Source organism: Diabrotica virgifera, chromosome 9 (genome assembly GCF_917563875.1).
Source record: "Diabrotica virgifera virgifera chromosome 9, PGI_DIABVI_V3a".
Classification (NCBI taxonomy): Eukaryota; Metazoa; Arthropoda; class Insecta; order Coleoptera; family Chrysomelidae; genus Diabrotica; species Diabrotica virgifera.
In genome coordinates, this window is record NC_065451.1 from 43,845,663 (window position 1) to 43,861,176 (window position 15,514).

General features: G+C 30.6%; 1 protein-coding gene across 1 annotated transcript; it reads right to left on the reverse strand.

Moving 5' to 3' along the window:
• Nucleotides 1–201: 201 nt before the first annotated feature.
• Nucleotides 202–15,049, reverse strand: LOC126892697 (venom serine carboxypeptidase-like). The gene is made up of 3 exons (XM_050662331.1): nucleotides 14,492–15,049; nucleotides 3,749–4,165; nucleotides 202–818 (listed from the first exon to the last, which is right to left on the reverse strand). The coding sequence occupies exons 1-3, from the start codon at nucleotides 14,901–14,903 to the stop codon at nucleotides 247–249; spliced, it is 1,401 nt and encodes a 466-aa protein (XP_050518288.1). The 5' UTR covers nucleotides 14,904–15,049; the 3' UTR covers nucleotides 202–246.
• Nucleotides 15,050–15,514: the final 465 nt, after the last annotated feature.

The window sequence follows — 15,514 nt, forward strand, 5'->3', positions numbered from 1 at the left end:
TGTGGGAGAGCGGGTTTAGGCCATAATTTCTCCCAAATACCAGAAGATTAGGAGATAACTATGGCTCGCGTGGACAGAGTCGCATCCTAGCAAGGTCTACTATATTCTATCGAGAACTTAAAAGATAACTACTACTAAAGATAAGTTCAGTAATGAGTGGTGGCGGAGAAGGCACGTGAAGAAGTAATAAATTTTCATCAAAAATGTTTAGCGTATTTATTAAATACTATATAATTTTAATTAAATTTAATTAAAAGGTATATTTCTGGTAAATTTATTAATGAGCTGCAAAGCCCATTCTGGTTGATCTGTCGGTACCATATGGCCAGAATTCCTAACCATAATTTCTGTTAACTTTCCAGCTGTTTTCACGTACCCAGCAACCACATCGGAATCGTTATCATCATGCCATACAGTCCTGTCTGCTTCTGCGTATTCTTCAGACCCAGGGAAGTGTAATTGCTGCAAATAGTTTACTGTTAAAGCATAAGGAACTATAAGATCTGTTTGCCCATTGTAGATTAAAACTCGATAGTGCTTTAAGAGTTCAGCGACTTTATGTGCCTCCGATTTGGGAATATCTTCTTCAAGATTTGTATAAACCTCACCATCGCCGAATTCAGTGCTGCCAACGTGAATTGCTTTTCTTACCTCTTCTTTACTGAAAAATTCGTTTAACTCTTCTTCATCAGCAGCGCTTCCTTTAAGTGACAGATAGTTGTATATATCTAATTCCGTATATTCTTGTATAGTGCCTACGATTTCATTCCATAATTCAAATGCATTATAGTACTCCCCTGATGTTATATCCTGTACAGCTAAAACAAAAATATTATATTGTAATCATTATGTCGAAATGCAGTGGATAAGAAGCGGAGCTTAATAAAGTGGTTATATGCATGTTGAAAGGACATTAAAGACTTTTGCTTCATTCTCAAGGTCTTCATGTATTCGAGGATAATTTTAATGTAAGTTTTTAATATCTGGTGTCGACTTATTACTTTTTTTGATAAATTAAGTCTATTTTGAACAAAAAGAAAATAGAACTTTTGGTAAATTTTGGTAGATGTACACCTGGTTCCAAAAAAAACTGATACGACTCTTGAAGCGTATTTTGTAGAAAATTGGGCAGTGTATTTTGAAGGATAAATACTTAATATTTACATACTGTCAATGTCACTGCCAAATCTTAAAATTTGTCAGATATATTATTCTGTTCCACGGTTATTAGACTTTATTATTAACCTTTATTATTAATAATTTCTTCGCAACTGAGGGTATCTTATCAACTGTATTGTTTTTAAACAATAGATGATAAAATAAAAATATTGACAGTTCAAAAATGTGAACATATTGCATTGTGTGTGGCCTAAGTTTGGGCTGAAAACTGAAGTGTATTACATTTTTACAAAATTTTGGAATATGTTTAATTACGTAGACCAATTTTAACAGTTGTTTTCAATACATATTTCAATCCTCTACAAGTAGTTTCTAATGTCATTTGCTGTCAAATAATTAGGGAAGCTGGAATTCAACAGTTTAGAATTTTACATTGAGTTAATGCAAAATTGTGACGCATGTCAAAATTCTCAATGTATTTTAATTGTATTCATTTTTTTTTTCGAATCCTGAGAAAACTAATAAATATTTTTGAAAAATTTAAACTCAAAATGAAAGACTACATTATTATCGAGGGCTGAAAGTCCCTGAAAACTTCTATAATATTTATTTTAATAAGTTACAGGGCTGAATTGAATATTAATTTGTTTTGTTGTATAATCCACGTTTACAATAATTATGTGATCTATTTGATGTAAAAACTATCATTTATATGTTCTTTATAAAATATAGGAATTCAAAATAATATAAACATTTAGACCTTAATAATTAGTACAATTTATGAATTAACATAATATGTAATCAGTTGTCTGTTGTTTGTTTATTTTATTATTTGTCTGTCATAATAAATCAAATAATGTCAGATCAATCAAATACACTGCTCAACATGATCAAATCTTACTAAGAGTCGTATCAGTTTTTTTAGGAACCGGCTGTACATTACATATTGAGTAGTATTTACCATTACAACATTTTTCTGGAACCGTTCTTATTATAAAATTAAAATAAACTAATAATCATAATAATAAAGTGTTATGTTTATAATTGGTAAGTTATCAGACTGACCTTTATAAAAACTCTCTTCGGTCATTAAAAAAAAAACTTATTATAAATTCTCAAAATATTATGAAATACACTCACTGGCACAAAATTCCGCCACCCACAATTTTTGATTAAGTTTGACAATCTATAACTTTATTATTTGTACTTCGATTTTCATGATTCTTACACGAATTTGTAGGTACAGGTATTGATGTCAGTTAAAATAATATATAATGATAAAAAATTCTGTGGAAAAATTGGAGGGCTCATTTTGTTTCATACTCATGTTGTATTATCCTGGAGGTATTACTAAAGTATTGTTTTTTGAATTATCTGAATATCCCTTTTCTTGTAAGAGCTGTAAATAAAAACACTGCTTTGAAGGTTTATTTAATTAAAAATATCGAATGCACTAAAATTAAAAAAACAAAACAAATTTAACAACAAAACACAACAATTCAATAGCGGTTATGTCCACCTCTTGCAGCAACGACTGCTCGTAATCTGTTTAGCATCTAATAAAGATGTGTTTTCCTTGCCTGGGGAATTGCCTGATATTCCTCTACCAGGGCCATAACTGTAGCAAATTTTCTGGAGGCCTAGGATGACGGCAAATAGCTTTTTTTATTCATCCCATAAATGCTCAATATGATTGAGATCTGGGCTGCATGCGGGCCATTCTAATCTTATCAATTCAACCTCAATTGTATGAGTCAATCAATGTTTTTATTTACAAAAAATGGTACAGCTCTTACAAGAAAAAAGATATTCGGATAATTCAAAAACAAGAAGTGTTGGTGATGCCTCCGGGAAAATATGACAGGACTATGAAACAAAATCAGCTATTCCATTTTCCACAGAATTTTTTAAAATTAGGAAAAAATACAACGCTTTTTTTCACCCCTGTACAATGACGTGCAAGCAAAATTTTTTATTACCGGAATAATACCAAACAATATGAATACATGTACCTACAAACTGGTGCAAGAATCTTGAAAATCGGAGCACAAATAATAAAGTTATAAATTGTCAAAATTAATAAAACATTTTGCGTGGCGGAATTTTGTGCCGGTGAGTGTATATAGCACGCAGCAACTCTCTGACGAATTGTAAAACTGAGATACATCATAAAATGACTACAAGAAGTACACGAATATTAAACGTAAAGAATTAATGGCGCATACCTTGAACATTTTGAACTTTATGACGTCACGATCAATGAGCACGCGTTTTGGACTGGCTGCTAAAATTTGAATTCAATCTCTATTCTAAATTGCCAAATAAAAGGCAACAACAACTTTTTTCTTTGATATATTATATATTTTAAATTATGTTCTGTTGTAATTTATAGCATTTTTTATGAGCTTAAAATTGTATGTAAGTTTTATGTAAAATTGTTTGTAAGAGAATTTGATCTAATCTAAGCCATCTCATAAAAATCTAAAAAAGATAGGATCATATACGATTTCATTTTCTTCAATTAAGTTCTAAATTTTGCCACAAAAAATCTACAACTGTGATATAGATCTGTGCATCTACAATCAATTAATCGATCTACAATAAATCAGATTTTAAAAAGTAGTCTTACCTTTATTTTCTTTTTTGTGGAGCGCATTTCTCGTTTTCAAATCAATGAGTCCATGTTGATAGACGTAGTCTGAATATCTCACTTGTACTTTAGGATCAGTAAAACCATTACCTATAGCCAAACCTTTAAGATTGATCTTCAACTTTGCATCCTCGTTCTCTTGGTGAATTTTATAGCTTATAGCGGGAACATACTTTCCCCCATAAGACTCGCCTGTAACGAAAAATTCTCTCTCCTGGTATTGATAGAAGAGGGTGAAAAATTGTTGCAAGGCTTCGTACAAATCAGTGGCTACTTTATGCTGATCCTTGGCGTATCCTCCATTAGTATAACTCCATCCAGTTCCAGCTGGCTGATCGATGTAGATAACTGAGTGATTTCTATTCCAAGACGTTGGTCTAATACCAAGCTCACCATCTGTAGAAATAATAATTATAATTTCACGCACAAAATGTACAGGGTGAGGCAGATAAAAGTCCTATTAGAAATATCTCGAGAACTAAAGGAACCAGACTCATGAAAATTTGAATGAAGGGGTTTTGAAGAGTGATCCCTTTAATAAAAATATTTTCATCGATTTGCTACTTATAAGTGGCTTATAACTTCGTTTTTTTTTTAATGGAATATCCTGTATATTTTTACATTTTTGGATTCTCCTGGATGCCTTCTTTCTTAAAATATGAGGTTTTGTAATGTTATACAGGGTAGTTTAAAAGATAATTACGTTGTTTTTCTTAATTTCCTAGCAATATTCACACCCTGTAGAATTGTAGTAGTTTGACATCAAAAACTCTATTTATGTACAAATGATTTTTAATATAGTCTAAATTTGTTAGTTTAGCTAAATGCTAAATTGTACTATACAGGGTTGGTCGAAACTCGGAAAGAGTATTTTCTGAGTTTTCTTAAATAGAACACCGTATATTTTATTATCGTAATGAAATGATATTTTATGCTACTTTTTTATTTCTTACGCATTTCCTATACCCAACTGCTTTAATTTGTGAGTTATTGGTGATTCAAACCAAACATTAATTTCAACAAAAAATACATTAAATTTTATTAGGTTGGCCGTGAAAATATTCAATCACAAACAATTTTTCGGAAATAAATACATATTAATCTTGACTGATCTTTAAAATTGCCGACAATGGTTGAGCTATCAAAATACCTACGTAGTTAATATTCTTGGCGCGATTAACAATTAAGCACAAATTAAATCATTTAGGTATAGGGAATGCTTAAGAAATAAAAAATACCATAAAATGTCTTTTCATTGCAATACTAAAATACAGGGTGTTCCATTTAAGAAAATTCAGAAAATCCTCATTATACTAATAATTTTTAATATTAGTTGACTATATTAAAAATTATTTCAACATAAATAGAGTTTTTGATATCCAACTACTACAATTCTACAGGGTGTGAAATTTGCTACGAAATTAATAAAAAAAAAACGTAATTAGCTTCTAAACTACCCTGTATAACATTACAAAACCGCATATTTTAGGAAAGAAGACATCGAGTAGAACCTAAAAATGTAAAAATATACAGGGTGTCCCATTTAAAAAAAAGAAGTTTTAAGCAACTTCCGGTATAACCAGAAGTGGCAAATTGATGAAAATATTTTCATTAAATAGATCACCCTTCAAAACCCTTTCATTCCAATTTTCATGATTCTATTGCCTTTAGTTCTCTAAATATTTCTAATAGGCCAGTTATCTGCCTCACCCTATATACCAGGTGTCCACTTATATTTTCCCCCATTTTAACTGCGTATAACTTCTAAACGGCTCAAGATAGAAATATGCGGTTTTCGCTGAAATGTTTTATTTTGGTAAAAGTTTTGTCTGAATGGACTGAATTTTTTATATCGCTTTCAAATACGAAAAGAAAAATGGCGGATTTTTGAAAAAAACGTTGTTGACTTTTTTTAATGGAACACCCAGAATATTTTTTTGTATATTGAAAGAAAAGTCATTCACCTATCCAGCTATATAAAGTTTTTCAAAATCAGTTGCCAAACTCATTAATTTTTAAAATGAGAGGTGTAACATGGATATCACATACCTAAATAACATAATATGTGATTTTCACATTGCATCTCTCATTTTAAAAATTAATTGTTCAGTCATTTGACCACCGATTTTAAAAAAATTTATATCGTTGGATAGGGAAATGACCGTTTTTTCAAACTTTTAGGTAAATGGCCATTTTTTATATCGTTTTTAAATAAAAAATGGCGGATTTTGGGAAAAAAAAAGTTGTTGACTTTTTTAATTGAAACACCCAGTATATTTTTTTGTAGCTTGAAAAAACGGTCATTTATCTATCCAGCCATATTAAATTATTTAAAATCGGTGTCAAATGACTGAGCAAATAATTTTTAAAATGATAGATGCAATGTGGAAATCACATAACATAATATCATTTTGCTTACAATAGTTATGTTATTTATGTATGTGATATCCACGTTGCACCGCTCAATTTAAAAATTAATTACTCATTGATTTGACAACCGATTTTGAAAAACTTTATATCGCTGGATAGGCGAATGACCTTTCTTTCAATTTACAAAAAAATATACTGGGTGTTCTATTAAAAAAAAGTCAACAACGTTTTTTTCAAAAATCCGCCATTTTTGTTTTCGTATTTGAAAGCGATATAAAAAATTTAATCCATTCAGACAAAACTTTTACTAAAATAAAACATTTCATCGAAAACCGTATATTTCTATCTTAAGCCGTTTAGAAGTTATAGGCAGTTAAAATGGGGGAAAATGTAAGTGGACACCCGGTATTTATAGGATAGTTTAGATCAAATATTGAATAAGATCAATACTACACAAATATTACATAAAAACAATGGCCGAAATAATTAAAATACAAATGGGGCTAACAGAGTTCAAGAGGAGTTTATTTCCGACGTACTTTTTGAATGTAGTGAAATACAGAAGTTTGAGCACCAGAGGGTATGCAGACTTTGCCCATTAAAAAGAACTCACATGCATAATTGAAACGACAGGCCGAGTAAAATAAAAAAATGTAACAGAAAAAGATAAAAACTGAAGACGTGATTCAACACAACGTGAAATATATTTAAAGCAACGTAAAATAGCGAAATTTCTCTCAAAATAGTTTTTTTTATTTTTATGAAGCTAATAGCAAACACTAATTTATTGCCTCTTTCCTTTATTTTCATTGCCACGGCAAGCGTGAATAATTTTTCGATAAAGTGGCAACAAACTGACACAGTTCAAAGAGATTTAACATTCAAGTGCTAAAACGTCCCCCTTTCAGTATTTATCTAGGGAGCAGATTCGATCAGTAATCAGATAATTTTGCTATGTCTAACTACGTTGTGTTAAGACTTTTATCATTTTATGGATTAACCAAATTAATAAAAATTATATCGCCCCCACTGCACTGGTATCGTATGGTCCTTACTCTGGGTCCGACCGATTTTATCAAAAAAAGTATTAATATTTATTAATGTTGTTCTGAAGCTATTTCCTTGTGGCATTTTTACGATTAACTATTTAGATGGGAGATAAGTCACAATTAAATTGAAAAAATTATTTTAATAAACGTTTCGACGCCCAAATCGGGTGTCGTTGTCAAAATCAAAATACTAGATACTAAAATAAACAAAAATGTTGTTGCTAAGTAAAAAATATCTAATAATTTATTTAATCTGACTAATTTATATTGGCAATTCAGAAGTATATTATACATTTTAAAGTAGAAGACTTTAAAATGATATCTCCAATATTTCTGAGTTGCGTTCCTGGGACGACTTTACTAAAAGGTCATTAGATTACATGAAATCAATCCCAACTTAAGAATATCCGTCACAAAAAAATTATAGCATGTCATCTGTCTTTAAAAAGACAACCAAATGCAACGATGAGAGTAAAATTCTCGCGTTAGAGATTCCATAGTAAATCACGAGGGAAAACCAGGAAATAATCTCGGGATACTATCCCGACATCGTAAGTATTTGGTCTTATATTTAATTTACTTTCAAAAACTAATACCAAATTCTGATTTTAATATGTTTAAATTATAAATAATATTAATAATAAAATAAAAATTCCATTTTTATTCAGTTAAAATGCGAAGGCAAAACAATCTTATTTTTCAATTAGAATACGGAGCGCAGTCCAGCCCTCCGAATCGACGATTTTCGACTCTTTTTGGAGTCTCATCGGAGAGAACGTAGGCCTGCTACTCCATACTCCAATTGACCAACACCGAAAGTATATCCTCCACACCGCAACTGACGTAAATGGTCTAGGTGACTAGCGTCATCTGGCAATTGAAAGATGAAGTAGTTTTCAATCCTAATAGCAACATTGATAATATTTAAAAATATTAAAATATTACTAAAAGATTTTTAAATTGAAAATTTATTGGTCCATTTTCTTGGTCCAATATTAATAATACATAGATATACAATAAGTAATACTAAAATATAAAATATGTACTAACTCGACAAGTTATTGACTTACTAATCGTGGTATTTTCTTTCGATTGGCTTCCTCTTTCCGTATGGGTAACCACATCCTACTGCATTCTACCGAGCATTTTGCGACACAATTGGTTTCATTTAGCATAATTAGAGCCGCTTCTTTGATTTTTTCCTTTTTACTATCTGATTTTTTCAGGTCTATACTTGAATCTCTCCATTAAACTCTATGTTTATTATCTCATGCGTGTTGACATATTTGAGATCTATCAAATTCTCTATTTTTAATATAAGACTGATATTTACTTATTTTATCGTTTATTGGTCTTGATGTTTCAACTAAATAAAATTGTTCGCATTCACACGGTATTTTATAATTGCAATTCCATGTTCTTTGTTGTTCATTGTTAGGTTTAGTTTTTTATAGAATAGATCTCAATGTGTTTGTTGTTTTGAATGTTGTTAAAATGTTGAATTTATCTCCTATTATTTTAAGTTTCTCGGATAGTCCTTTTATAGTATTTATATTTTCCTCATATTATTTCTTGTGAATGTTGTAGGATCCCGTTCTAAGTTGTTCTGTTCCATTCGATTCAATCTTGACAATTCCTTATTTATAAACGATAAAGGATAATCATTTTTTAACAAAACAGATGTTAACAATTTATTTTTCTTTTAAAAATGAATTTTCGTTATAACAAGTAATGTTGGCTCTATCATATAAGGATTTAATGATTCCCTTCTTAACGTTGATGTTGTGATTTGATTTGTAATTGAGATATCTGTTGGTGTGTGTTGGTTTTCTATACACTTGAGTCTCATATCCAGTATCCATTTTTGAAACTAAAACATCAAGGAAAGGCAAAGTGTTATTGTATTCCTTTTACATTGTAAATTTTATTGTCTCTCCTTGATCGTTTATAATATTCAGGAATGTATCCAACAATTTTGATCTATGAGCGAATGAGGCCATATTGAAAACACATCATCTACATATTTCCACCATAGTGTGGGTTTTAAATTTTGTTTAGAAATGATATTAGTTTCGAAATACTCCATAAATATATTAGCCAATAATGGAGATAAAGAAATTAAAACGAGAAACTTAAAACAATAGGAAATAAATCAACATTTCAACAACATTCAAAACAACAAACACATTGAGATCTATTCTATCTAAAACTAAACCTAATAATGAACAAGAAAAAATAAAGAATTGCATTTATAAAATACCTTTTGAATGCGAACAATTTTATTTAGGTGAAACATCAAGACCATTAGACATTAGAATAAGTGAACATCAGTCTTATATAGTGGAGTCACTGAAGGTTTTCACCTCCGATTTCGTTGAACCTTCATCGATTTTCATGAAAATTGGTAAGTAGTTAGAAGATACTTCAAAAAACAAAGGTGACATGATGTTAACTTGCGCTTTTACCCTGGGGGTGGTTGCCACCCCTTCTCGGGGGTGAAATTTTTTTATTAAAAATAATACCAGAAATCGATAGAGGGGCAACTTCTAGGCAAAATTTGTTATATAAAGTTATTAACATAAATCAATACTTTTTGAGTTATTAAATATCAAAGATTTTATTTTTTCTTAAAGAAATGCATGTTTTAAAGCGGTTTTTCACGTATTACTCAAAAACTATAAGCTTTTGTAAAAAAGTTATTATTACCAAAATTAAAGATAATAAAAAATTTAATACACTCCCTACTTAAAGAACTAAACTAATGTTATTTTAAAGTGAGTTATGGGTAATTGAATGTATATTTTTTTCGACGAGTACTCAAATCTAAGTATTTAAGCTTACATAACGGGAAAACGATGCATTTTATAGAATATACTTGTTAAGCACTTGTCAAAGTACTTCGGCATGCCTATCAAATGAGCTTCAGTAGAAGTTAATAGCATCAAAATTAAGCAAGTTATGATGAAAATAAGAGAACCCTTTCGGTTTTTTTAGGAAAAAGTTAAAAACTAAACATACGCCACTTCCGCAAAAATTAAAATTTTTAGTAATCCTCACAAGAATTTCTTTATGTTATCATAGTTAATTATTTTAACAAATTTGACCGGTTTAGAATGCATATTTTTGAAAAAAAAAGGTATAATTTAAAAAAATCAGAATTTTTAGAATTATCGTACTTTTCATTTTCCTTTGATAATAACGCCAAAAATACTCAATATGCGTAAAAAATGATAAATAACTAAATTTTAGTTTTTTCTGTAACAAATACTTTACCCATTTTACTATTTTCGTAGAGTAAAAAATAACCAAGATATAAACGTTTAAAATTTCAATTTTGCTGCGAGAACCATGTAACCGGGGCCATTTAACCTTTTATTTTTAAAAAAGTAAGGGTATAAATGACTATTTTGACGCTTTTTAATAGCTCTTGGAATAAAATTTCAACCAGTTATTAGATGAACTTGCTACTTTAAAATTTAACGGAGTTATTTACAAAAAACCAAAAACATAAAAGATACATTTTGAAACATTTTTGGTGCATAAACTTTAATGCTATCAACTTGTTCGAGCACTTATTTGATAGATATTTCAATGAGCTTTGACAAATGTTTAATAAGTTTATGTTATAAAATGCATCATTTTCTCGGTATTTAAGCTTGAATACTTAGATTTGGGTACTCGACGAAAGAAATATACATTAAATTACCTATAACTCACTTTCAGTTAACATTGAAAGGTTTTTCTGGTAAGGAGTTTATTTGATTTTTTATTAGCCTCAATTTTGACAATAATAACTTTTTTGTAAAAACTTATAGTTTTTGAGTTATTTATGAAAAATTGGTTAAAAACATGCATTTTTCTCACGAAAAATTAAAATCTTTGATCTTTAATAACTCAAAAAGTTTTGATTTATTTTAATAACTTTATCTAACAAATTTTGCTTATAATTTGTTGCTCTATCGAATTGGGTTATTTTTTATAAAATAATTTTCACCCCCGAGGAGGGGTGGCATCCACCCCCAGGGTAAAAGCGCAAGTTGGCACCATGTCACCTTTGTTCCTTGAGATATCCTCTAACCACTCACCAATTTTCGTGCAAATCGATGGAGGTTCGACAAAATCGGAGGTAATAGCTCATATTCACCTTCAGTAACTGCACTAATATTAAAAATAGAGAATTTGATAGATCTCAAATATGTCAACACGCATGGGATAATGAACATAGAGTTCAATAGAGAGATTCAAGTATAGTCCTGAAAGAATCAGATAGTAAAAAGAGAAAAATCAAAGAAGCGGCTCTAATTATTCTAAATGAAACCAATTGTATTGCAAATTCCTCGGTAGAATGCAGTAGGATGTGGTTACCCATACTAAAAGAGGATTTCAATCGAAAGAAAATACCACGATTAGTAAGTCAATAACATATCGAGTTAGTACATATTTTATATTTTAGTATTACTTATTGTATATCTATGCATTATTAATATTATTTATAATATAAACATATTAAAATCCGAATTTGGTATTAATTTTTGAAAGTAAATTAAATGTAACACCAAATACTTACGAGGTCGGTATAGTATCACGAGGTTTTTTCCTGGTTTTCCCTCGTGATTTACTATGGAATCTCTAACGCGAGAATTTTACTGTCATTGTTGCATTTGGTTGTCTTTTTAAAGACAGATCAGATGCTATGATTTTTTTGTGACGGATATTCTTGAGTTGGGATTGATTTCATGTAATCGAATGAACTATCTTTTAGCAAATTCGTAACAGGAACGCAACTCATAAATATTGGCAATATCATTTTATAGTCTTATACATTAAAATGTATAATATATGTCTGAATTACCGATAGGGGAATGGGGGTCATGACGAGGTCTCGAGGTAAGACGGGGTACCGCATACAAACAAGAAACTACAAGTTGGTGAATAGAATGCAGTAACTCAATAGGAAGAGTCATTCGACTGACGGTCCCTGCAAGAGAAACCGTGAATGAGAGTGCACGCGTTTTTTGTTTACAAACGGAAAACTGTTTTAGCGATCCGTTGATCTAATTTTGTGCAAGGACAACCATCGTTATTTTAAGGTAATTATGATCACCTCATTAATGTCTTTTTTATCGTTGTTTACTAGTATTCTTATTTTAATAATGGCATATTGTTTGTGTGAATACGTTAAACATTTAATTAGTGAATTTTTTTTTCAAAGTTACCTTTTGAGGCAAGATGGGGTATTGGGTGCGGGGTATGATGGGACATTGGTGGTAAGTCTGGGTTAATTTAAATTTCTTAATAAATAACATTGGATTATTATTTTAGATAATACCATGGTACGTACTTACAAGAAAAAAAACAAAAAGAGGAGAGTGGTCGAGAGATGCTATGAAAACAGCCATAGATAAAGTGACATCGTCAGAACCCTGGGTAGGCTGCCAGATCTGTGGATGTTGAGCTCACAATGCTTTTGCTAGGGTGGACAATGAAGATCTGGAGCAAATGCACATTTTTGTTTGTTATGTGAGAATTAATTAGCATCACCATCATGCCCCAATTCCATTACCCCATCATACCCCATAGTATGGGGCAAGATGCTTTTTCATAATGTTCTTATTAATGGCTAATTGTTGAAAAATGTGATAGGTTGATTTTCCAAAGATTGTACCAAATCATAGTTAGATTAATGACGTAACGTGCCAACAATTAATAATAGTAATAAACGTAGTAATTATGTTGTATTTTTGTTATTTTCCTTAGCTACCCCATCATACCCCCCCTCCCCTATAAATGAGTCAGATTAAATAAATTTTTAGGAGCATTTTTTAATTAGCAACAACATTTTTGTTTATTCTCGTATCTAGTATTTTGTATTTTGACAACGACACCCGATTTGGGCGTCGAAACGTTAATTAAATTATTTTTTCAATTTAATTGTGACTTATTTCCCATCTAAATAGTTAATCGTAAATATTTATTAAGTGCACACTTATTAAGTGTGATCTTTCCTTTGCACTATTATGATATATTTTCTCTCTCTTTGCCGATGTTTAAATTGGAAAACCGCTTCATCGCGTTCTTCAATGCGTCGTTGGACCAAGGCTTCAGTGTACCCTCGATGATTTATGTCTCGCAAATACAAAGGGTATAGACGTGTCGCGATGTTAGGCAGAAAAACTATATAATATAAACTATATATAAAACTATATAACTATATAATAGCCGGATCCAGACACGAAATAGTACAAGTAAGAGTATCTCATATAAAAGATATGTATACAGCACCAAAATATAAACTGAAAAATTTTATAACTTCACAAATATCTTCTTCTTTGTATCTTCTTCTTTGAGTACCGTGACCAAATTTTAGACATAGGTAGCTTTCATTACAATTTTCTCGATCTTCCGCTGCATAAGCGCTCCGTCCATTGACGAAGGTTTCGGAGCCATAACAATTTCTTCCTACCAATTACTCTTTTTCCACCAATATTTTTGTTGAGTACTAACTAGAGTATCCGGTAACTGCTGCCTCTCATTATATGCCCCAGATATTCAAGGACCCATTATATGTTGAACATTTTACGATATGACAACATCTCGAAGGATTCTAATTAATTTATCAGATTAACCTTCATGATCCAGGTCTTACATCCATAAAGTAATACAGGATACACATGACATTTTAGGAACTTGAAAAATAAACGTCAAGAAGACAAAATTGATGAGAATATCGAAAACTCAAGGAACTAATGAGCATATTTTCATAAACGGAACTAATGTCGGACAGATAAACCAGTAGATATCAATATCCAAAAAGAATGATCAGCTCCACAAATGGTTACTTTCAGGAAATCAAAATCAGGACAAAAAAAGTTATAGCAAATTTTTAAAAGATGAAAAAAGTGCTCTGCATAAGAGATTTGAAGTTTGAGCTAAGAGTTGGCTAGGTGCTACGTTTTCTCTGCTTTGTTTTATAGAATGAAAACTTGGATCTTCAATGCGACATCAACAAAAAAAGGATTCATTGGAGCTGTGGGTGTATAGAAAAATTCTGAAAATATCGTGGACAGATCACGTCCCAAACAAAAAGGTTCTGAAAAAGATGGATAAAGAAATGGAAATCTTAAATACAATAAAAGCAATAAAATTTGAATATCTTACGAAAATATTGCACGTAGAGAGACTTATAAATTGCTCCAATTGGTAGGAAAATATTCAACGAATACGAATAATATCATGGTAAACAGTTTAAGAGAATCGTACTAAAGAATGAGAATATTAGAATCATAGTTAAAACAATATTTACCTTTTAATGTAAGAGGTCCATTTTCTTGAAAAAGTCCAAACATGGATGTAGATCCTGGTCCTCCTTGGAGCCATAGAACAACCGGATCCGAACTGGGATCACTTTGTGAAGGGAAAAACCAGAAGAAGATATTAGAATCATGCTTTTTATCAACAGTGAAATAGCCGGAATAACTTTTAACCTCTGTGTCCAATCCTTGCACGAGTGATTGGTTCTGAGCTTCATCCAGCTTCCCTGCTTTAATCAAGTCAGTTAATATCAGTGGCTCTCCAGGGTTTCCTCTTACTTCTATGTTTAGCTTTCCGTAAAAGTCTTTAAATATTGGCTTTTTAGAAAGCTTGCTATTTAGAGACCTTGATTCTATTGAACAAAGTACAAAAAGTCCAATACTAATACTTAGAAAAACCTTCATCTTTGAAGCCTAACACTCGATGTCACTGCTTAAAGATACTTGGAATAATAATGTATGTGGCATATATCCGGACTATATTTATAGATATATCCACATATTTAGAACGTATTTATCCACTTACAGATAGCATGTTATGTGAAGGTGATATTATTATTATCTTAACCTAATTAAATTTTTGTAGAATTTTTTTTTAGATATTCATAAAATTTTCAAATAAAATGGGATGTTTTGTTATCTTTGTAGTGACGTTGACTTAGAGTATAATCCTATCGTAAAAATTTTAATTTTCCTATAAAGGTGCTATGGTTCATTTTTTAAATAGGAGGAGTGAACTCAGCAGACAGACTTACACCCAATAATATCAATAGAAAATTAACCACATCCATCTTCTTTTCTGATTGATTATAACGGCCTTTGACGGTAATCCATAAATATTATAATAAGTACTAATACATCGCTAAGAAGTTCCAATGACAACTGTTTTTTATATAAATACAGACTAAATTTCTAAAAATTATAGAAATATCGCAGAAAACACAAAAAATCGCCGATATAACTTAATTAAGCTATTAATTTTAAATGTCATTAGTGTCAAAATTTTATAAATGTCA

Coding starts and splice junctions, on each gene's coding strand:
- LOC126892697 (XM_050662331.1), bottom strand. CDS start 14,903: ATGAAGGTTTTTCTAAGTATTAGTATTGGACTTTTTGTACTTTGTTCA. Junction 4,166..14,491: donor TGGACCTCTTACATTAAAAG/GTAAATATTGTT, acceptor TTATTTCTACAG/ATGGTGAGCTTGGTATTAGA. Junction 819..3,748: donor CCACAAAAAAGAAAATAAAG/GTAAGACTACTT, acceptor TTTTTGTTTTAG/CTGTACAGGATATAACATCA.